Below are 22391 nucleotides of genomic sequence, written 5' to 3' on the forward strand. Positions count from 1 at the left end.
CTCCTCCTCCTCCTCCTCCTCCTCTTCCTTCCATCCTATGCCTCTCTGTCCTTTTAAAGTGATCCCTGCCTTTGAAGACCAGAACAGGGTGGAGTCTGAAAGGCCTGCTGTATGTCAGGCTCAAGTGGGTCTGGCGGTGCATGCCTGTGACCTCAGCACTTGGGAAGCAGAGGCTGGGGGGTCACCTTAGAGTTACAGCCAGCCTGGGCTACACATCGAGGCCCTGTCTCTAAGTAAATAAATACTGATCCCCCCTGCCTCCCCCCAAAAAAACATACTTTATTTCAGTTCTAAATAAAAATAGGTTTGGAAAATGGTCCAAATTTGGAACATGGCTATTTGGTGATGATGTGTTGAAAAATATCAGTGTGCATGGTGATGGGCCCTTGAAACTTCTGCAGCCACAGTGGGGTAGAGGATGGACATGTGCACAGATGTGGGACCCTGGGGACCGTAAACTTCGTAGGATTGACTGTTACTGTTTGCTTGGAAACATTAGTGGTTGTCAAGTGTTACCGGTTGTTTTTTTGAAATACACCTCGGCCCACGAGGTCACAACTGCGGCCTCCTCGTGCTGCTCCATTGGTTCTCAGACGCCCCCAGGGCCACTGTCCACCCGGCCTGGCCCAGCCCAGGAGCTGCCCTGCCCCTAGAAGGTGTCACTGGGATGTACTTTTCCTAGGTTCTTTGCGATTTTGGGCGACTTCACCTACTCCTGGGCTTTCTTGGAAGCCACTTAGCATTGGTATAAGGAGAGTTTCGTAGGACAGTTTTGGCCTAGAGGCGGGCAAGAGGCCCAGTTGCACCAGTGGGTCTGTGTGGAGGGTTTGGTTGGAGTAGGTAGAAGGTGTGCACAGGGGTTGACTGCACTCTTCTCTGCCAGCCTCTGGCCGCATGGTGCGCCTACAATCCCAGCAGTGTGAGGGCCAAAGCCAGTGCCCAACCTAGATGACTGAGACCCTTCTGCAAAATAAAATCCTTTGAAAGGGGCAGGGACATAGTTTAGTGCAGAGGCCCTCTGTTCCAGCCCCAGTACCAGGGAAAATAAAACCATATCCCAGGCATGGAGAAGCTTAAAAGCACCTCTGGGCTGCTACCCAGCGCCACACTACTGGGTGCCATGCCAGGACCCTGGGCCGTGTTCCTGATCCAAAGAGGGCAGTGTGGGGCTGAGCCCATTGCCTGGAGCGTGGAGCTGCCAGCTGAACTCAGTGCGCTGTCACAGCGGGAGGCTCATGCCAGACACAGAGCAGCTTCTTCAGGGGAGGAACCCCTGCTGCCTGGGGGCTCTGGGCCCCTGCCCGCCTGGTCCCGACACCCAGGCTTCCATGGCACTGGAGCTGCTCACTTCCATTGCTGTCAGCATTCGTGTGTGTTCCACCCTAGCACTATGTTTCCTCCATGACCCTCCACCCGGTCGAGGAGACAGACGGGATCAGGAGGGCTGCGTCCTGGTGGGATGCCGCTCCTGTGCCTCCTGTCCCTACCACCTGGCCTTGTGTGGGTCTCATCTCTGCCTGCCCTTTGTGGAAGCCAGTGATGAGGGGAGCCCTGCACTTAGAGAAGTCCAGGTGTGCAGGCTTGGGCACAATGGCAACCAAGGAGAGGGGCACCTGCGCTTTGCTTTGGTGGTGATGGTCGCCTCTGAGACTCGCTCTGCCTGGGCTGCGTCAGCTCTCTGGGTAGCTGGGCTGGCTTCGAACTCACGCAGTCCTCCTGCCTCAGCCTCCCAAGTGCTGGGATGCCAGGTGCGCCAGCATGCCATGTCCAACTCAGCTGTTCTTCCAGGTCCGCTGTGGCACCGTCATCTTCAGGAAGGGCCAAAGTCAGGCTACATCGCATTTGGGGTGTCATCTCATGTCACAGCCCTATGCTGTTCCTTGTGAGTGGGGCCCCACAGCTCACGGCGCCCCTTGTGTTCTCAGCCTCAGGGCTATCTCTGTGGAGGGTAGAGGGTGCACCCTGGTGTCTGAGGAGGCTGGGGAGACTGCTAAGCAGTCCTTTCTGCGCTGCTGCTAAGCCCTGCCACCTTCTTAGGCTGCACGCTCCATGGTTGTTTCCTGTGTCCTGAGGGCTGGACGTGTCCTTGGGAGGGCTGCTGGCCCACAGCTTGTCCTGCTTTCTGTGCAGAACCCTGAAGGCCGCACGCACAGTAGGTCTCTCATCTTCCTGCTAGGGAGGGGGAGCAGCCGCTGAGCGAAAGAGCTGCAGGGGTGGTTAAAACAAAAGCCTGTGACCACCAGCCTTGCTTCTAGGAGGGACAGGGAGCAGGAAGTGACAAGACCCAGTTACAGTGTCACCGCTGTCCCTCCTCACCTAGGACATCTGTGATGCCCTGGGAAAACAGCCTTCAAGCAGGCCCTGCCATTGTGTCCCTTCTTGGCTGGAGTTGCCCTGGCAACAGCGTGATGTGGTGGGCACAGCCTGCAGTGGCTCCTGGAACTGTCCTTCGGCCTGACTTCATCAGTGTGTGCGTGGGGGCTTAGGACAAGTGTCCATTGGAAGGGCGCACAACTCCAGGTGAGGGGCGTCCCTTGAGACTGCAGGGCCCATAAGTCCAGAGTGGTGGGTGGGGCAGGGCCACTGCCCTTAAGGGACAGAGGTGACCAGAACCAAGGAGATGCCTGCTGGTCCCCCTTCAAGAAAGTAAGAGCAGGAGGCCCCCATAAAACTCAGCACGAGAGCTTGCTGGGCCGCAGGGCTCCAGGCTTAGTTCCTTGGAGGACATACGGAGCTGGGTGCTGCAGGTGAGCCAGGGCTTCTTCCTCCCTGGCACAGCCCGGATATTGCAGCACAGGTGCGTGTGAGCCAGCACGGATGTCCCAGTCCCCATGGACAATGTTGCATGAGTGATACTTGTGTCATGGGCTGCATCTTGGCACCCACTGGGAGCAGAGCCCAGACCCATGTGTCGCTTTAGAGGAAGATGGGCTGAGCGCCATGCCTGCCACGGAGTGGAGAAGCGAGGTGGCAGTGGCTCCAGGCAGGTCCCCTGAGGAGCAACCCAGCAGCCAGGCGGAAATTAGCTTGCAGGAGCTTGGGGCTGCACAGTTCGGGTGCCGCAGAGGTCACTGGGTTCAGGAACCACACTCCCACCCTGTCATCCGTCCCACCACCGCTGTTTAAATTAGAAAGAAAATGACCTTCAGTTGAGGTTTGCTGTCCCTTTGTTCTGAGAGGGACACAGCAGTGGCACTACCTTCGTGGTCTTGTGCCCTACTGGGGTCTGGTGTGAGCTGGGTGGAGGTGGAGTCCCTCCGCAGAGGGCGCCACCACCCAAAGGACATCTTCCACCTACTCCGTGGTGGTTATGAAAAGCTAAAGTAACATCTTATAAACTGCTAGAAGTTTTCCTAGTGGCTTACAGCTGGAGTACTGCTGACAGAGCCAACAGGCCACGGGCCACGTAGCCACCATGGGGCAGATGCGTGGAAAGCACAGTGCTGCGTCCCTGCCCTCTCGCAAGCCGGACAGTGAGCGTCTGTGACAAGCTACAGAAATCCCTTCTTTCTTCGATTCTTCACATGCTTCTTTTCAGAGATAAAGCCAGTGCAGCGTGTCAGAGTTCAGCACCACCTGGTTCACTTACTGCCCCTTGTGTTGGGGCCCCTCTGCCAGGGCCTGGGGGTCTTCCTATGTCTCAGGAATGCTGGCACAGAGTCATCTCTCTTGCTGGGAAAACAAGCAGGGTGGAATTTGCTGTTAGAGAGAGGTCAGCTGTGTCCGTGTGCTAAGCCTTCCATAGGGCTGCATGTTCAGTTTGGCTTAGGCTGGGTCCGCTGAGCCCTGCCTGCCCGGGCTGGAGGAGGCACCCCGGGTGACAGCCACATGGCAAGCGAGAGAAATCATTTTATCCCCCAATTACATTATTCATGTAATGCTTTCAAGTATTTACCGTTTGTCCTTTTTCCTCCACAGGTTGAAGAGAGACCTGATAAAGAATTTACTGAGAAGGTAAGGCCTTCCTATGCCTCTGTCTTGCACGTTCGTAGACCCCAGGGTCCCAGAGCTCATGGGTGAAACTGGCAAGGAGACAGGGTGCTTTGTGTTAATGGAGTTGTGGTGAGTGGCCAGGGCTGGGGAGTGGCCAGCGTGGTATCGCTTCCCCGACAGGGTCCCTGGAGTCATGAGGCCCAAGCAGAGCTGGCTGTCAGTGCAGGCCAACCCAGGGGTCTCAGCGAGCCTGTCCCTGACGCCCAAGATGCCTGGGTTCTGGCTGTAGTCACGCTGACCCTCACGTGTTCCAGGGCTCCCGCAACATGCCGAGCCTGTCCGCAGCCACGCTGGCCTCGCTTGGGGGCACCTCCTCCCGCAGGGGGAGCGGCGACACCTCCATCTCCATCGACACCGAGGCATCCATGCGGGAAATCAAGGTAAGACACCTCGCTCTCTCGTAGCGTTGTGAAGCCCAGTCCAGTCTCCCAATTTAAAAAGAAAGATACATTTCATTCATTCTTGGCTCCCCTCCAACATGGTGTTCTGGTAACACGGAGGCCCAGCTCAGGCCCACCGCTAAGGGTCTGGTGTGAGCTGTACTTCGTGACCCCAACACCCACTCCCCTAGAGTCAGAGAATAGAAGGAAATCAGAACCCCAAATGCCTCTCCTGATCCCCACGTAATCTTCGGCTTCATTAGAATGTTTCTAGGCCAGGCGGCCCTGGCCCCATTTCTCCTCCAGATCCCTCTCTGCCACAGTAGTTAGCCCTAGTCCCTTCTATCTCACCCTGCCACCTCCCCCTGCCACAGGGTTCCCGGTGTGGCCCTCCTTCACCCCTTGAGCTCATTTGCCTACATCCACAGGATGTGGCTCTGACCTGTCTATGTCCCACTGGGTACATGTTTGTCCCCTCCATGCCCTGTGTACCCTGGGTCCACCAGGGTGACATCATGTCACACTGGCACATGTGTGCTGCTCCGTGTGTACAGTTGGTGTGCGTGTAGTATACTGGACATTGAGCCAAGTACTGGCACGTGGCCTTTTACCATGTGCCCCACCTGAGGGTGCCTTTGCTTCCCATGTGGAATACGCCCTGGGTAGACCTCACCTTTGCATTTGAATGGTTTCTCCTCCCACTGGATGTGGCATTCTCCCATGTCTGTTAGGTCTGCAGCACCAGGCATGTGGTGACATTCTATGTGCAGGAGAGAAACAACACAGACCTGTTTGTTCAAGTAACTAGGACCATTGTACCACAGTGGGGGAAGGAAGGTGACCAGAAGGTCACACCTCCAGAGGGCAGAGCCTAGACAAAGCAGCCTAAGGAGTTTGGGTTTAGCTCCTATGGAAGAACTTCCTTGTCCTCGGAATGATTACAGAGGAAGCCAGCCCGCACTGTTGACATTGGGTGGATGAGTGACATTTGCCCAGGAGCATGGGGGGGAATGTAAGCATCTCTTGGGGGTTGCTTGGGATTTCCTAAAGTGGCTTCCCATGTCCTGTGCTTTATGAGCAATTGAAGCTAGCGGAAGTGTTTTGACTGTTGTTCATAAAATGCCACATGCTGTCCCTGACCATGGCAGCCCCCCCCCCCACTTCTTTGTTTCTCTGGGACCCAAAGTCGAGTCCACTGCAGCCCTGTTTGGTCTCTTATATCAGTGCTGCTGTGCATCTGCCCAGCAAGCACCCGCTGAGTCTGCTCTTGCCATACGCTGTCTGGAACACCAGGATGTTGGTGGTGAAGATGATCTGTGAAGTAGGGTTGGCGCTTTATTTCCCCATCTATGCCCAGCATCTTGCTGTGTTTTACACAGGAATCCCCAGTGCAGAATGGGTTATTAAATGTTCTTTGTGCTGTCTTCTGAGGTACTTCTTTAATAAGCACTTGCCAGCGCAAGGGCCTGAGTTCAATCCCTGGCTCTGCCAAAAAAAAAAAAAAAAAAAAAGAAGAAGAAGAAGTACTTTAAAAAAAAAGCTTGTAGAATTACAAAGTTCCTTGGTATTCAGCTGCCATGAAACTTATTAAGCTTGGTCCTTGATGCATTCTGTTGAGAAAATCTCATCCCAGTTCTTGTCCTCTTGTCCTCGTGCTCAGCTGCCTGCTGACTTGCTACTGTTTCTAGCTGAAACTGTGAGTGTGGTACTTGTCATTCTTGGTGCTTACCTTGCTCTTAGACCCAGTTGAGAATTACCCAGGTACTTCCATGTAGAAGGCGTGCCTAAATTTTGGGAAATTGTATAAAATTATAGGAGTATGCTTACATTTTAGCCTTTAATATTGCAACTTATTTTCTTTTAATGCTTAAAAAAAAAGAGGATGGGTACTACATGATAGAAATGATACAAGGTGTGCGGGGTGCCACTGTATGTAGCTCCGCCCACCAGCGCTTGACCCTGACACCCTTTGCTGTTTGCCGCCTCCCCAGGAGCTCAGTGAGTTAAAGGACCAGATTCAGGATGTTGAAGGCAAATACATGCAGGGACTGAAAGAGATGAAGGTACTGGTGTGTGAAAGTGTGGGCTTGCCATGCTAACCTACCATAGAGTAGGAAAATCCCAGAAAAGGATTTCGAAGTGAGGCTTACTATGCAGGGCCCAGGTGATGGGCCCTGGGGCAGCAGGAGGCCAGCATGGTACAGCCAAGCATGGACGCTATGGCTCCCCAGGAGAAAGATCACTAACAACTTCTGCAATGTGTGTCAAGCTCACTGCCCTCCAGGCTAAAAACCACTGTCTAGATGCACCAAACACTTGGAGAAGGATTTTGGTCCTCTTCACTTTCCATAGTCATTGCATACTAATACACTTTACCTGATTTGCTTTTCAGAACATCTGCTATCATGAGGGTGCCTGCATTGGGGAACATGAATTATTTGCATGGTGTGAGATTTTACTAATTGAGGCAGTATCTATCCAAACGAATGGCATCCTAGATAGGAGTGTGTGCTTGCTCCTGCCCTTATTTTGTTGTGCCAACGGGAAAGAAAAGCCACCCTGTACCTTTGTGGTAAGATGAGAAGTTGCTGTGGAAATGTGGCAGCTGGATCCGCTGGCAGCTGTGGCAGATCTGTCACTTCTCAGGCCCCTAGGAAGTGCCCGGAAGTAGTCTCCACTCAATATCCACAGGCACTGGCCGGGGGACATAAGCTACATGCCCAATCATCATTCTCAAAATTGTCATCTCTATTTAGAAGGGGAAACAGTAAGATGCTAGTTTTCAACTCAGGTCAGAAGGGAGCCACCAAAGCCTCCAGGAGCCCCTGGGCCAGTTTCCCTAGTGTAGTGGTTATCACGTTCACCTCACACAACTGTTGGACCCACCTAAAGTCGTGGCCCTGCACAGCCCGTGGGCTCCCTGCCAGGCCACTCCTGCCACTTTCCTTAGCTCGGGGTGTTTGCACCCGTGACTGCCCCCTGTTCTCCTGGCTTTGCTGTCCTCTCCCAGGGCTGACCTGTGTCGTTGAGGCACCAACCCAGTGAGACCTGTGTTTAGTTTTCCAGTCTGACAGCAATGTGAAATGGCCACCAGCTGCTTCCTGGTTTGTGAGCCAGGACAGGGAGGCAGTGACCTGTGGCAAGGTGTGGCTGTCACCTATCACCCATGCTGCCCCAGACCTTGCCCGTGTGTCAGACACCTGTTGAGCAGCCCTTACCCCACAGGGGAGGCCCCGCTGCTGAGTCATGAGTCCCTGCCCAGCCCTGTGGCCCTCAGTCTCTGACGAATGATTTTGTTCCCAGCGAGAGGACACATTGCTTTCACCCCAGCCCAACTGGAGACTGAGATGAGAATTTGGTTTCCTTGTGAGGGCGATTGCTGTGCAACTGACATTGCGTGAGCTTCCCTTTGTGATGGTGGCTCCCAGCAATATGGTCTCCATTCTCCAAAGGCTGGATTTTCTAAACGGCACGAGATTCATTTTTACTGGGGTTTTCCTAATGCAGTATAAAAACTGTGACCCGTCTGTAGGACTCACTAGCGGAAGTAGAAGAGAAATACAAGAAAGCCATGGTCTCCAATGCCCAGCTCGACAACGAGAAGACCAACTTCATGTACCAGGTGGACACCCTCAAAGACGTGCTGCTGGAGCTGGAGGAAGAGCTGGCCGAGGCCCGGCGGCAGTGCGAGGAGAAGGGAAAGGCAGGTGCCGGGTGCTTTTAGTGTGGGCCTGGGTGTGTGCATGTGTGTGTGTGTGTAACGTCTCCCACTAGCCAAAGAAACTCTAAAGTAAGGATGCCATGGTCTGCCGAGTGATTTGAAATGTCCACATGCAGAATTTCAGCATGTAGCTGAGGACGGTTTTCCTACAGAAACAGTCATATTTTGCATAGAAGGTGAAATCGCAGCCACAGAAGAGCCTGTGTGCTTGGGTATGGCCCACTCAGGCGGTTCAGTTGCTTCCTGGTAACACACGTTATATGTTTTCATCTTTTCACCCCCATGGGCAAATGAGAGTATCACAGATTTTCAGAGGATTATATCCATTCCCTGCTGATCGGGAAAGGATAGTCTCTCCATTTAAGAATTAAGTACAGCAAGCATGTGTGTGCTTGGAATCTCAGCTCTGCGGAGAGTCAGGAGGAGGAGCACCTCGAGTTCAAAGCCAGCTTGGGATACACAGCGAGACCTGGTCTCAAAAAAACAACAAACAAACCAAATACCCTCAGGTTCGGAGAAGGGTCATTCGTATGAACCTTCCTGCAGAACCACTCGGGCTGCTTGACTGTTCATTACGTGACCAGCCCATGCCTGTAGGAGGCACCAGTGGGCAGACAGGTCTGGGAAGCCAGTGCTCAAGGGTTCCCTGTGGGCTAGAGAGCAAAGAGTACTTGTTTTTCCACATTTTTAGATATGGTTGACTTAGCAAAGCCTAACAGTGTCCAGTTCCTTAGAGATTCTGGGAGAACCTTGATACGTGAGTGCCATTTGTCTTCTTTTGTAACTGGCTGTATCTTCAGAATCCCAAGGAGTAAAATGAAAGCCCCATTAAGGACTTAGAGGTCCCCAGTGTGGATACTGAAGACCTGGGCTGGCAGCTGGAGGGGTTTTCCTGCCAGCCAAGGCTCTGAGGAGCCTTGCCTTAGCCTGAGACTGCAGGATGCTGTTGGAATCATCCCAGGTCACCACCCTTCAGGCCTTGTTAGTAGACCCCAGAGCCTGTGCATGCTAAGACGAGCTCCAGGGCAGGGACGGGGCCCAGGCAGCCCAGCAGGAGGGAAGGCTCCTGTCACCTCCAGGAAGGAGCCTGCCATGCAGCTCACTTCCCTTCTGCCATGGTTCACAAGACAGACCTAGGACCAGGCAGGCACTTCTTGTCCTCTAAGCTTTAGCCAAGGGGATTGTGGACTAGACCATTAAGGACTGGGCTTCAGGGACCATGCAAGGCCCCCAGGAGGGCACCTCAGAGGGGAGGGAGGTCAGGGCAGCTCTGACCCCTCCAAGGCCCCCACCAGTCCACACCCTTCTTGTTTGTCCCTGGAGGAAAGCTGACTCCCCAGGCCAGCTACACTGGGCTCCTGCCACCCAGTAAGTGCTCCTTGTCCTGTTTTAAGTCAAGGGTGACTTTGTCACCATATCCTACCCTCAGCACAGCACCTATGACCCCAGAGAGAAGCCCAGGGCCTTGTCTGCGGCACTGGCTCTACCACCTCACCTGGAGGCAGACCCCAAGCCGTCTTCCCCCAGGTGAAGGAGAGTGGCTGCATGCTCTGTGACTATGACTTGTGTGTGGTGACATGGAAGCAGGTCACCTGCCCCAAGGGGTGTGTGACTCTGAGGAACAGGAGCCACATGACATCAGGTACCTTGTCTCTCCACAGGAGTTGGAGCGGGAAAGGCACGCGCACAGTGTCCTGCAGTTCCAGCTGGCCGAGGTGAAGGAGGCACTGCGACAGCGGGATGAGATGCTGGAGGTAAGTGCACCTGCCAGGCTGGCTCCTCCCCGCTTCCTGGTTTTGTTCAGGCTGCTGTGGAGAATCCCACAGATGGGGACTGACACAGAAGTTCATTTGCTCACTGCTCTGCAGATTGGAAGTCCTGTCAGGGTTAGGGTCTCGGGAGCCCCAGTCTGGCCTGGCAGTCATCTCCGCCTTGTCCCCGAGAGGCAGAGGACATGACCTTCTCATAGGGACAAGCACTGTGCCAGGCAGTCGTCCCCCACCCCCCCAGCCTGTTTAGGCCTCACTGATGCCCAAAGGCTCTCTCTCCAAACGCTGTCACTTTGGAGGTCAGGACTTCAGCTTGAAAATTCAGGGGACACAGTGCCATGCCTGGATGACTTGTGTTGTCTGAGCATGCACGTGGACACCCCCCTTGCTCTGACCTGCAGCCTGCTTGGGCAGTGGTCCTGCCTGGGCCTCCTTTCTTCGACACCCATGTCTTCACTCTGGAAGAGGTAAACATGTCATCCATGTGGTGACAGGGCCTTGTAGATACAGTGAAGTCAAGGCCTCCGGAGAATACTTGCTGCATCAGCTGGGTGGGCTTGATGACCTCTCAGGGGTCCCAAGAAGACAAGCTGAGGCTAGAAGTGGGGGCTGTGACAGCAGAAGCAGGCAAGAAAGCCCCAGAAGGTGGGCCAGGTGGGGAAAGTGGGTCTTGCGAGCGTCCCCAGCAAGGACCAAGCCTGCCCACACCTCCCTGTAGCCTCTAAGGCTCACTTTGAACTTCCCCTCTCCAAAGCTAAGAGAACACATCTGTTGGTCAAGCCCCTGAGTTTGTGGCATTTGTTGTAGTGACCACAGGAAACTGATGCAGGCTGCATATCAGTTGTTCAGTCCGCCACTCTACATGTGTGACAGTGGTCCCTGCAGGTGTATGGCCCAGTGACATCACCTACACCCTAGCAGACTCACCCAGGGCCACCTTGCTCAGCCCCTGCTCCCTATGTGAAGCAGCGGGTGCCTTACTCGGTGGCCCCTTTGTCTACCTGCTTACCCAGCACTTCTGACTTCTAGGCAGGATATCTTCCAAGTAGGTTTTCTGCTGTACTTCTGGGCATGAGAGCAGTACAAGGCCAGTGGCCCTCTGTGCATTGGGCTTGGGGTCAGTGAGACAGCATGGTCTTCCTGCCCGCTGGCCTAGCAAGTGTCCAGGTCACCTTGCGTGGTCATTTTCTTCCCGCTTAACCCTTTCTCTGCTTTCTTCCCATCTGCTCCTTTATTTCCTCAGGAAATCCGACAGCTACAGCAGAAACAGGCGAGTTCAATCAGGGAGATAGCTGATCTTCAGGAAACAATAGAGTGGAAAGACAAAAAGATAGGGGTAGGCTTCTTTGCTCTTTGGGAATCTACTCAAGTGGGCAAGCCGTGTGGTGAATGCAGCTGTCATGGTCTTTGCTTGGCAGCAGTGCTTGTGTGGGTGTGCATGCAGCCCAGCGACAGGAAGTTCACACTCATGCACACAGCAGCTCCAGTGGGTCGCGCTGGGCCTAGACTCTCGGCCCCCACCTCTGGCCCTGTAAGGTCCACTGGTGTGGCAGCCTTCTTGGGCTTCCCCATGAGGGAGGTTTGCAGAGGCCCCAAGGTGGTGAGGGCTGTGCCTCGTGTGCCCACAGAGATCTCCACCAGAGGCCTCCTCACGCCCCTCTCCCTCCACAAGCAGAGCCAAAGCAACCCACCTCCATTTAGGAGTGAGGACCGGGCCACAGTCACTGCTGATGCATAAGGACAGGTGCTTCCAATATGGTGACTTATGTGCCCCTTCCTTGGGCCCAGCCGATAGCTGGCTGGGGCAGGCATATCATCACCCTGACCTGGTGGAAGCAACTCTGTGGCTCCCTCTGCTGACAGCCACCCCTGCTGACAGCCACCAGCACCAGGATAGGAGGGGGTGTGTGCACCTTCCCACGCTCCCAAGCCACTTGTGTTAGTGTATGACAACTAATGCCCACAACTAATGTGTAAAAATAGTGTAAAGTGATAAAATGGTGGCCATTTGGGGGTTTCTTTAGCATTCCTTTTTGTTCTTCTTTGTTCTTTTCTTTCTTTTTGAGACAAGGTCCTGCTGTGTAGTCTAGGCTGGCCATGAACCCATTATGTAGCCAGGCTGGCCTCAGACTCACAACACGCTCCTGTGTCAACCTCATGAGTCCTGGAATCACAGACATGCACGACCACACCTGGCTTCTTTTGCCCTTCATTTGCCCATTATTTGCATGGGCGTATCACTCCTGTTAACTCTCCAACACCACCAACTGAAGTAGAGAGTGAGACGGTGAACTCACGTCCTGGGTTGCACAGAACCAAGTGGCTTTGTGTCCTGGGTGGGTCCCGGCGCCCCAGCAAGCTGTCCATGGCTCGTGCTCCATGTGTGTTCCTGTGTCTGCCAGTGCCTTGAACATGGCCTCTGCCCCCTGCCAAGTAACCTCTCCTCTCTGTGATTCTCCTTTCTCTTTGCTCACTGCACTCGAAGGCTTTAGAGAGGCAGAAAGAGTTCTTTGACTCCATAAGGAGCGAACGCGATGACCTTAGAGAAGAAGTAGCGAAGCTGAAAGTGGAATTCAAGGTATGAAGCCAAAGCCCTGGCTGCTGCTAGGACTTCTCCCTTCGTAGGGTAACTGTGAGGGTCACGGCACACAGAGGCTGCCTCAGGGCAGGGCCCCTGGCCCTGGACTGTGGTCAGGCTCAGCTCATCTTGAAAGTAGCCCAAATCCCAGCCCTGAGTTTCTTACAGAGCACCCAAGTTTCTTCCTGCCCTAAGTAGGAAGCGCCCCCAAAAGATTGGCTGGGAATGGATTTGTTCCTTGCGAGCCCTCATGTCCAGGGACTTGTCCAGTTCCTCAGCATCTGGGGTAACAGCAGGGGTGACCCAGGCTGTTAGACCCCCAGATTCTAGGGGTACAGCCCCACATGCAAGGAGACACAGCCTGGGGCACCCTGAGCCCTGCAGCGGGCTGCATTGAGAGGCTCATGGCCCAGGCACAGTCCTCTGTGCTGCAGGGGACATCTCTGCCTTGAAGGCTAGGCCAGAGCAGAGCAGCTGAATGACTACCTACAGTGATAGGAGGCCAGGGAGTGGGGACAGACTCGTAGGCTACTGAATGGACAGCAGGGAGGTCCCAGGGCTGCGCCACGGCAGGTTTTCTTATTTGTGGGCTGTGTCGTCCCCGTGGCCGTGCCAACCATCCCAGCCGCCTCTTGGGTCTTTTCCTGCATTTTATTCCTTCCAGACCCTGTGCATATTTCTTTACCTCTGTCTCCCTCTTCAAAGCGTAAAGCCAGGGCTTTCGTCAACCAGACGCTCTGCTTTGCGACAGCCCTGGGTCCACTGGCCTTGGGCAAGGATGCCCACTGGAAGTGTCTTGTCACTAGCAGTTTGGGTCATGGAGAGGAGCATGGCGGAGGTAGGGCTGGAAGGTGACACCGTTGGAGTTGTTGATAGTTATTTGTAGCTGTGGTGCCCAATACCAGACTCTACCATCTCTTTGGAGTTACCTACTACTTCAGGAAAAATGGTTTCCCTTTTTATGATAATTAATAAAAGTTCAGCCAGATAGCATTATTTCAGTGAGCCTTGTTTTTTCCTCAGAAACATGGGATAATCCTAAGTTCAGAAGCAGCTACCAACGGAGAAGCTGCAGACACACTAAATAGCGTTGGGAGCCCGAGCCCCACCAAGATGACAAGAGAAGAGATAAACGCCCTGAGGTCATCCGGGGACGGGACGCTAGGTAAGGGTTCGGTTTCCTTCTGATCCTGTCACCTTTCTGGTCAGCACTGATCCATCTTCCATGTGTTGTCAGAACTGAAGTCCTTGTCACCACCATTAACAGTCACCCAGCATGCCCTGCTCCATCACGCGGTGGGAAGCTCTTGCCCAATGGTGCGGTCGCTACAGTGCTGCCTGGCACGCCTCTGTCTAGTGCTCACAGCGAGACCTCACGTACACGTTTCTTTGCTTCTCGGGGCTCCCAAGGGGAGTAGTTTTGAGATGAAGCAGCAGTCTGGAGAGTACCTTTTGGCCTTGCTCAGATGTGTGCCGAGCACGGCTTTCTGACTTCTGTGACAGAGCAGTCAGAGCTGGCGTAGGCCAGTTGATGTAGGCCAGTTGCCCAGATGTGCTGGCTAGCTGGTGGGGTAGTGTGCAAGGTACCCCGCCTGTCCAGGGGCTCCTCTTGTGTACACCTCAAGTTTGCTTCTGCAGGAGTGTGAAGTTGGGAGGTCCAGCAGACCATGGAACATGTCACAGTCTGGAGAGATCCACTGGCGAGAATTTGCCTCAGTGGGTTTGGGGGGGACCCTTCTGATTCCCCACGCTGCAGTCCCCCAGAGAGAAGCCCCTGTGTGTCCTGGTGACCACCTGCACTCCAGCTTCTTACAGCAGGACTGGAGCAAGGCAAGGGTCCTGATCCTGCAGCCAGCCCAAAGCATCCACCTGATGGTGTTGTGCAGATGTAGAAACTCCCAGGCCTCAGCCTCTTCACCTTCTCAGCCCTGCTTCACGGGGTGGGGCTCCTCATCTTTATGTGTAATAGGGAACAGCTCTTGTAAATGTGTAAAAGCTGTTGGAAAAAATATCCCCCCTCCCCTGTGCCTTTGTAAGTGACCCCTAAGGTGCTAGGGATTTGATGGAGCTGCTCTTGTCAAAATACACCTTTTGTGGGTCTCATCACCCTCTGAAATGCTGAACGAACCAGAAGCACCAGTTTGGCGAGCGGTTTCCACATGTTTAGACTGTGGAGCCCATCTGTGAAGATGCGTGGGACCGTCCCCCTATGTGTACTTATTTTTAACTTTTGTATACCATTACATTAGCATAAAATGTGCTTCACTCAACATGCAGTAGTAGAAACATTTAAAGGGTGAATGAAGTGCATGAGGGCCGAGGCCTGACATCGCCCCATTGCCCCCAGTCAGCCTCTGAGCCCTGGTGCCCTTGGGCTCTGATGTCACCTGACAAGGCTCTGTTTCTTTGGAGAACCCAGATGTAGCTGTTTGTTCCAGAGTGGCGATGCGCCTTGTCACTGCTGTTGGCCTGAGCAGTCACCCTGGTCTGCAGCACTGTTCCTGCTGGGCTTTTCTCCTTACCCTGCTTAGAGACAGCGAAGTGTTTAGGGCACACCCAGGACACCTCCCCAGCAAGACAGTGTGTGCTGGCGAACACAGATTTCTTTTTGCCTCTGTAAGATACTCCTTTTTCATTGTTGTTTTGAGACAGAATCTCACTATGTCTTTTAGGCTGGCCTTGAATTCACTTACATTGCCTGTGCTAGCCTCAAACTCAGGGCAGTCCTCCTGCCTCAGCCTCCTGAGTGATGGGGTGACAAGCGTGCACCACCACACCCAGCTCTATGAGTTACTCTCAAAGTATCTTCCATGAGACTGACCTCCAGGCCAAGTCTGAACATGAACTGAGTGTTCTTTTCAAAAAGCTATTTGCAAGCAGCTTTTAGGGATGGGTAGCAGCATCCAGATCATGAGGGTCATGGAGCTGGGCTTAGGAAGGAGAATGGGGATGTGGCCCGAAGTCCCTTCTAAAGCACAGTACTTCAGGTTGTTTGGCTGCCTGGTCCAAGCTGTTTCTGTTCGTTAAAACTGAACTTCACCCAGACAGATCAGTCCATACCAGCGGTGCTAGCAGCCACACCTGCCTCTGAGGTGGGGGCAGAACACTAATGCAGTTGCTGCTTTGACGCACGGAGACAGGGGCTTGTGTGTCCTGTGATGCTCTCCCTCTCCCTCTGCCTCTCTAGGAGCAGGGCGGGCGGAGGCAAGCTTGTCTGCATACTAGGTGCTTGTTGCGTCCTGGGTCCCTTCAATCCTCTCGTGGTCTTTTAGGAAGAGCCAAAGAAGTGGAGGTGGAAAAGGAAATTGTGGAGAACATGGGGAAAAAAGAAATCTCGCAGAATGCTGAGCAAGAACAGCACGGAGAGGGTGCGGCCCCGGATGGTGCCGGTGGAGAGGAACCTCAGCCTGGGGACCAGCCAGCCTCTGGAGATGTGGAAAACGCCGAATGCAAGGGGCGAGTTCAGAGCCAAAGTCCAGAGAATCCTGAAACTGCAGGGCAGTTGGGGTCCCAGGAAGTCGCAGCCCTGCTTGCTGAGGAGACTGAGGCCTCCCTGGGGCAGCCCACATGCCCAAAGGATTTCGGTAGAGGAGCCCCAGATCCCATGCCCGGGCAGGACGCTTGCAGTGCTGCAGATATCACAGAGCAAGGTGAAGAATCGGTGAGACGTCAGGACCAAGTGGATGTGGAAGAGATTCAGGGATCTGCGCCCATGCTGGAACCCAAAGCTGGACGGGTGAGCGGTGCAGATCCTGGGGGCTCAGGCAGGGGCCATTCAGAGAAGGAGCTAGAGGCAGGGGCAGCTGCAGTGGGGGCCCCTGGATGTCACCGTGGGAATCGTCTGGCTGACGAGCTGGACTCCAGCACAGGATATAGCTCAGAGAAGGATGTCCCAGAGCAGGAGACAGCCAAGCCTATGGAGGCCTCCACCCAGAGCACAGGAGGCAGGGAGGACGGTGTGGAGGAGGGAGGAGCAGAAACAAAGGATGAGAAACCAGTCCAGACGGAAGCGCAGACCATCCCTGAGGCTCCCACAGCCCAGAACAGCCAAGAAGAAGCCCCAGGCCCGGGGAGGACAGAAGTTGATCATGAACCCAGTGAAGGAAAGAGCAACCACCAAGCAGAGGCATCAGAGTCATCCCAGAAGAAGTCAAAGAATAAGAAAAAGAAAAACAAGAAGAAAAAATCATCCGCTCCTGTAGAAAGCCTCGAAGATGTCAGGAAAGAGCTGACCTATCAGAACGCAGATGGAGGCGAAGTTCAGGAAGAACAGGGGCTATGTGCTGACCAAACGCCAGTGGCAGAAGCACAAGAGGAGGTGACTGAAGAGGCGAGGCACAACTCTGTAGCAGGGTCTGGAAGTGGTGACTGTGCTGGTTTTCCTGAAGCTGAGTTAGATGGAAAACTGGACCAAGAGGAGGAGGACATGAAACCAGAAGACGGGAACGGGAAAGCTGCCAGGGACACCAGGGACGGGCCAGGCAGAACCACTCAGCCAGCCGAAGGTGTTAGCAAAGGCTGCAGAGCTGGAACAGCTGGTGTTGCTCCAGGGGTGGAGCTCACAGGTGGGACCAGGAGCTCCCTGCAGCTAAGCGCAGGCCCCACTGCGGATGTCTGTGAGACAGGAAGTCCTGAGTGGCCAGAGACATCCCAGCAGCAGAGCCAGCTGGTCCTGGAAGCCACAGACAGTGTCAGCCTAGAGAAGGGTGATTTTTCTATTCCCCCCGGAGAGCCTGGGGATTTGGGTTCAGAGAGCAGAGGCCATGGAAAGGAAGGGAGCGAGAAGGGCAAAGGCAAAGAGGACTGTACCATGTCATAAGGTGGGCAGGCGGGCGGGCAGGGCTTAGGAAGGCTCCGGGACTAGGGACCCACACCAAGACGCTGCCACGCTGCCTTGAGACTCAGACTGGAGGCTCAGACTGCTGTGGCGCAGTCACTGCCCGGCTGTCCTGCTCCACACTGGGGACCATTGCTTTTAGGTTCATGTTAAATCATCAGGACTATCGCCCAGATCAGAGTGAAAACACTTTTGTTTCCAGTCTGAGTTCAAAAAGAGCGCATTCCAGGAGTGTCAGTAGTGCCAACCTGCTGTGCATCTTTCTGGCCAGCAGTGACGGACGTCTCCTAGCATTTGCCTGAGGCCAACATGAACATGGACATTCCTGACCAAGTACATCAACCTCTAATGGAGCGACCAAATAGCCTTCTTAGATTTCTGCTTTATGACGATAAGGGATATTTAAACTCATAATATATCTCATTCAAATATATGTACCTTCCTAGCTGATGTTAACATGTATACTGTAACCTGCACGGTGTTTTATTTAAAGGAGATAAATGGTCAAATAGCTTATAGGTCACTGAGTGATAAGATTTGCACCTTTAGGACAGGAATTATCATTTTAGGGATAACAAGTATCTGAAAGCACTAGAGATCTTGTTTGCCTTTACCTCACTGGAGTATTTTATTTCATACTGGTACTTTCGGATCTCATGAGTGATACCTGAATTTATTTTGTAAAAGATTTTGACTTCATACTGATGATGTAGCAAATCCATTTTATACAAAGATTCTCAAAAATATTTTTTGAAGTGTTTTTCTAGAGCCGACATGTTGAAATTGCCTTTCCTACTATAGCATTTCGGTGGGGAAAATCATCAGAATTTCTTTAAAACTTGAAATTGATATTCCTTGTTTGAATGTCTTAATTGTTAGTCAGAAGAGCAATACAAATGTTACTTGTTGTGAAAAGTACTCATTAGTCTATAATTGGATTTTTTAATATATATTTTAAATAGCTGAATCACTTTTGTTATTTTGGTATAACTATTTGTTGTTTCTCAGTATATTGATAGGAAAATTCTTGTTTTGATTTGCTAAAGAAATATATTTTCTATACAAAAGAGCCTTAAAAGTAATTGTAAAATTAAGTAAGGATAAGATATAAGAGAATGCGTATTATGAATACCGGTGACACTTGATGCATCGATGCTGATTTGTATTACTGTTACAAGATGTAATCGAGGGTCGGATGTAGCTCAGCAGTACAGCACCCGCCTGGCAAGTTCAAGGTCCTGAGTCCAATTCCTGGTACCAAAAAGAGATGGAATTGAATGCACAAAGACCAAACCCTCAGTAAAATCTGAGGCAAATCTGTGTTACGGAACTGAAATAAAAGCATTTTATAATTTCACAAGCCTGTGGTTCCCATCTTTGGGCTCCCTGACCTCTGACCCTGGCTCTGTCACAGTGTCCCCTGGCAATGCCATCCCCTCCCATGTGAGCTCCCAAGGAGCCCAGGAAGGGCCACTCCTAAAGCTCTCTCAGTGTCACATGGAGTCCACTGCCCATGCCAGCCCCATTTGGGTGACTGTCACCTTCCAGGCCCGCAGGTGATGAGGGGCTCTGTTCTTGTTTGTTTTAGATGTGCCACAACCTAGTGGGGTCTAAGTATCTGACAGAGGCACAAAAGACCTCAAGCTCCCTCACTGCTGCAGGGCCCTACAGAGGAGGCTGACGGGGGGATGTGTGCTCTCCTTTGGCCTGTGGAAGTAGCAAAAGCAGAGCTCTCCTGGCGACCAGGACTCTCGTAGGGGTCTCCACTGTGCTTACTTCAGTGTGCATTGGGAGGCCACTCTATTCCTACTTCTAGAGGCCCCGTGGGAAGCCATCCAGCAAGCAGTGTCCCCTCTGTTCTCTGCTGTCCCTGTGTGCCCAGTGCCTCCCACCTGTATCACAGTCATTTGCCCACTCCCTCAGGTACTCAGCAAGCCCTTCTGATCCCTTGGTAAGCACTGTGCTGGGAACCCAGAGGCTGGGACCCTGCTGTCGGGTGGTGAGCACATGGCTGAGAAGCAGGAAGGAGCAAGAAAGAAGGAAACAAGGCGTCAGAACAAGTGCACTGTGTCTTGGTCCTTTTGCTTGGTGGTGGTTGTTATTTTGAGTCAGCATCTCACTGGGTAGTTCAGGATGGTCTCGAGCTTGCAGCAGTCCCCCTGCTTCAGCCTCCCAAGTGCTAGGATTACAGACGCGCACTACCACAGGCATCATGTCTTGACCATTTGAGAGCCATCCTGTGACCTATATCAGTTAGGTCACTCCACAACTCTGGATTGTGACAACACTGAAGCCTAATGCAGTAGCCAAGAGTCGCAGGAATGGCGAGCTTAGGTTTCCTCGTGTGAGGTGTGGAGACGTCACTAGGACCTGGGGACGCTACCTCAGGGCCAGGAGGGCTGGGGGGGTCCTCTGTCCCACCTGCAGCGCCTTCTGTAAGAGACAACAGCATGCAAGGAGCAGAGACACGGGACAACAGGGAAGTTGTGTGCGTGTGTGGGGGGTGTGTGTGTGTGTGTGTGTGTGTGTGTGTGAGATCAGAATACCTGGGGAGTGGTGTGACAATGGTGTGCATATAGAAAACTTTGCTTTTTGGGAGACAGACCCTTGTCCTGTGTGTCCTTCCCCTTGTACTACCCCTCCTATTTTTTAAATAACTTCACCAATGAACAAGTTGCATGACAAGACACGCTTTCCGTACAGTGTATGTTTCTAATTCTCGCTTTCACCGGGCTGTGTTTGGAGCACGTGACGGCCCGCTCCTCCTGGGGCCCTGGTGCTGGGACATCGTGCACTGCATTCTCCAGGAGTCCCCTCCCCTGCTGCCCTCCTTCTGCCCCAGGAGTCTCGCAGCTGAAAGGGCTGGTGGCTGATGTAAGTCCCATCTCACCACCGCTGACCTGGGGAGGACAAGCTGACTGGGGATGCCTGTGGCCTCCCAGGACGCCCTTGCATCCTGGGGCCTCTGCAAGCTGAGTGAAAATCTACCTCGGAAATGCGTGGTTCAGAGCAAGCCTGCATCTCACTGAGATGGGCACAGCTGCCTTTTAGGCTTGTGGGGGAGGTCCAGCTCAGGGAGGGCAGTTCTGACTGAGGGGGCATCGCTCTTGAGTGCCCCTGCACAGTCGCACTAGCGGGGCACAAGTGGAAAGTACAGAGGGATAGAGCCTCCCAGCACCATGGAGTATGGCCCTTCCACACATTTCCCAGAAGACCAGCATTTTCTGTTTACCGTTCTGTGGATCTCTAAATCACATACCAGAAAGTTTGCTGAAAATTAAGTTATAAGAAGACAGATTTTTAAGCATTACTAGAATACCTTCACTAGCCAACTGATACTAATTTCTCAGTATAAAAGAAAGCCTGCGTATAAATTGGGTGTTTACTGCTCCTGTTAAGTGTCCCACAGTAGCGACATGACCCTGATAACCCACAGTTAGACTCTCTGATGTTTTTTGGGTGTGTCTTTTTGAGGCAGGTTCTTGCTTTGCACGTCAGGCAGGCCTTGAGCTCACTTTGTAGCCCAGGCTGGTCTTGCACTCATAGCAGTCCTCCTGCCTCGGCCTCGAGAGTGCTGGGATTACAGCCAAGCACCACCACATCCAGTTTGACTCTCAATCTTTTTTTTTTTTTAATGCAGAACCATGGGTTGAACTCAGGCCCTTGCGCTTGTCAGGCAAGCGCTTATTCTATTGAGCCATCTCCCTAGCCCTTGACTGTAATCTTAAAAGCTACGAAAAGCAGTATTCTTTCTTTTTCTGTATCAAATAATTTGCTTCTGTCTTGTTTTCCATTTTCTTAAAGCTAGCTTGTTTTCCTCTCCAAGCGTTTTATTTTTTAACTCATTATTAACTTTATTAAAAATCAATAATTATGTAATCCAGTTGTTTTAACATTTATCTTCTTTATAGTTCCACTTCTCCCTAGTTTTTCATATTCTTACCATAAGACTGTTGGTCAGATTTTTTTTTTTCACTAGCTCTGCTATTATATTTTAACATTTATTTTCTTTAACATTTATTTTCTATTATTTTCCTAGCGTATTTGAGGTCTCCTAAAAGAAAAAAATGAGGTTACAGTAGCTGGAGAAGTGAGCTTCAGGCCTGTTCTGATGTATTAAGGGTCTCTTCCGATGCCCAGCATTTTTGCAGATAGGAGTGCAAAATATAAAGCGTTCAAAGTGATCCTGGATAAGAGAGCTGGGTTTTCTCTCCCCTCCATCTGGTTTTCACTTCAGTGTTGGGTGGGCTTTCAGAAGTCAAAGCACGCATGCCAATGAAGTGAGAGTCCAAAGGATCATGAACTTACGCTATGCTTTATGACTTTCTGCTCTTTTACTTTGTTATACTGTGCCTTTCAAAATCACAGTGTAGGGTCTATGGAAAAATAATTCAAGAAATCATGTAACTTGGATCAGGATGTGGCTGGATAATTTGTAGAATGAGAACAAGGATGGGTTTCTCTATGAATCATTTTCCTGGTTAATTATGTATGCTCTGAGGAACTTGGACCTTGGAGGTGCCTCAGAAGTCAGCCCTAGGCCAGGAGCTGGGGTGTCTTGGAGGGCGGTATCTGGAGCACAGTGCCCCTGAGGGTGGCTGTGAGGCATGAGGAAGTCACCCACTTCCGACTCCTGCAAAGAGGAGGGGTGCAGTGACAGCACCCTCGGTCCTGACTGGCGCAAAGATGCTGGGACAGTGCCTGCCTATGTGGAGGGCTGTGTGGGGGTGCTTCAGCCTCCCCCTCATTATCATCTTTAATTTGCCTTTAAGCTGGTGTGAAGCCTGCTCAGGCCGTGGTTTCCCCCCAGAATCTGAAGACTGTAGCATTTGGCATCCCCTCTAGCACGGATGCTTATGTGTGAGGTGTGATTGAAAACTATAGTGAATGCTTGATTTTTTTAATGCGTTACAGTAACTCAGGTGCCACAAATCCCCTTGAAAATCTTCCCCCTTGCTGCAAACATTTATCCCACCATTGCAACTTCCTGAAGCAGCTCCAGAGTCCTCTTTCCTGGACATCTTTAGTTGCCCTGTCCTGGCTGCCTCTGTGTCCTGAGTTGATTCAAAACTTCCCTTCCAAGGTCATTTGGGTGCTGAGGAAGAGCCAGCAG

At 52.4% G+C, this 22391-nt stretch overlaps 1 protein-coding gene across 37 annotated transcripts in view; it reads left to right on the forward strand.

The window, feature by feature from the left end:
- The window catches only part of Lrrfip1 (LRR binding FLII interacting protein 1), a 96712-nt gene that overhangs the window by 68460 nt on the left and 5861 nt on the right, over positions 1 to 22391 (forward strand). For 25 of the 37 annotated variants that reach the window (XM_023722133.1, XM_023722134.1, XM_023722135.1 and 22 more), the window contains 9 exons: positions 3919 to 3954; positions 4248 to 4373; positions 6365 to 6436; positions 7906 to 8076; positions 9756 to 9848; positions 11107 to 11199; positions 12349 to 12441; positions 13465 to 13606; positions 15714 to 18635. In XM_023722133.1, the coding sequence (XP_023577901.1) occupies positions 3919 to 3954; positions 4248 to 4373; positions 6365 to 6436; positions 7906 to 8076; positions 9756 to 9848; positions 11107 to 11199; positions 12349 to 12441; positions 13465 to 13606; positions 15714 to 17260 (2373 nt within the window). In that variant the 3' untranslated portion in view covers positions 17261 to 18635. Of the gene's footprint in view, positions 1 to 3918; positions 3955 to 4247; positions 4374 to 6364; positions 6437 to 7905; positions 8077 to 9755; positions 9849 to 11106; positions 11200 to 12348; positions 12442 to 13464; positions 13607 to 15713; positions 18636 to 22391 lie in introns of those variants that run through there. The other 12 variants (XM_023722166.1, XM_023722167.1, XM_023722170.1 and 9 more) reach the window with 6 other exon arrangements.

Source organism: Octodon degus, unplaced genomic scaffold, assembly GCF_000260255.1.
Source record: "Octodon degus isolate 3935 unplaced genomic scaffold, OctDeg1.0 scaffold00089, whole genome shotgun sequence".
In the NCBI taxonomy this organism is placed as follows: Eukaryota; Metazoa; Chordata; class Mammalia; order Rodentia; family Octodontidae; genus Octodon; species Octodon degus.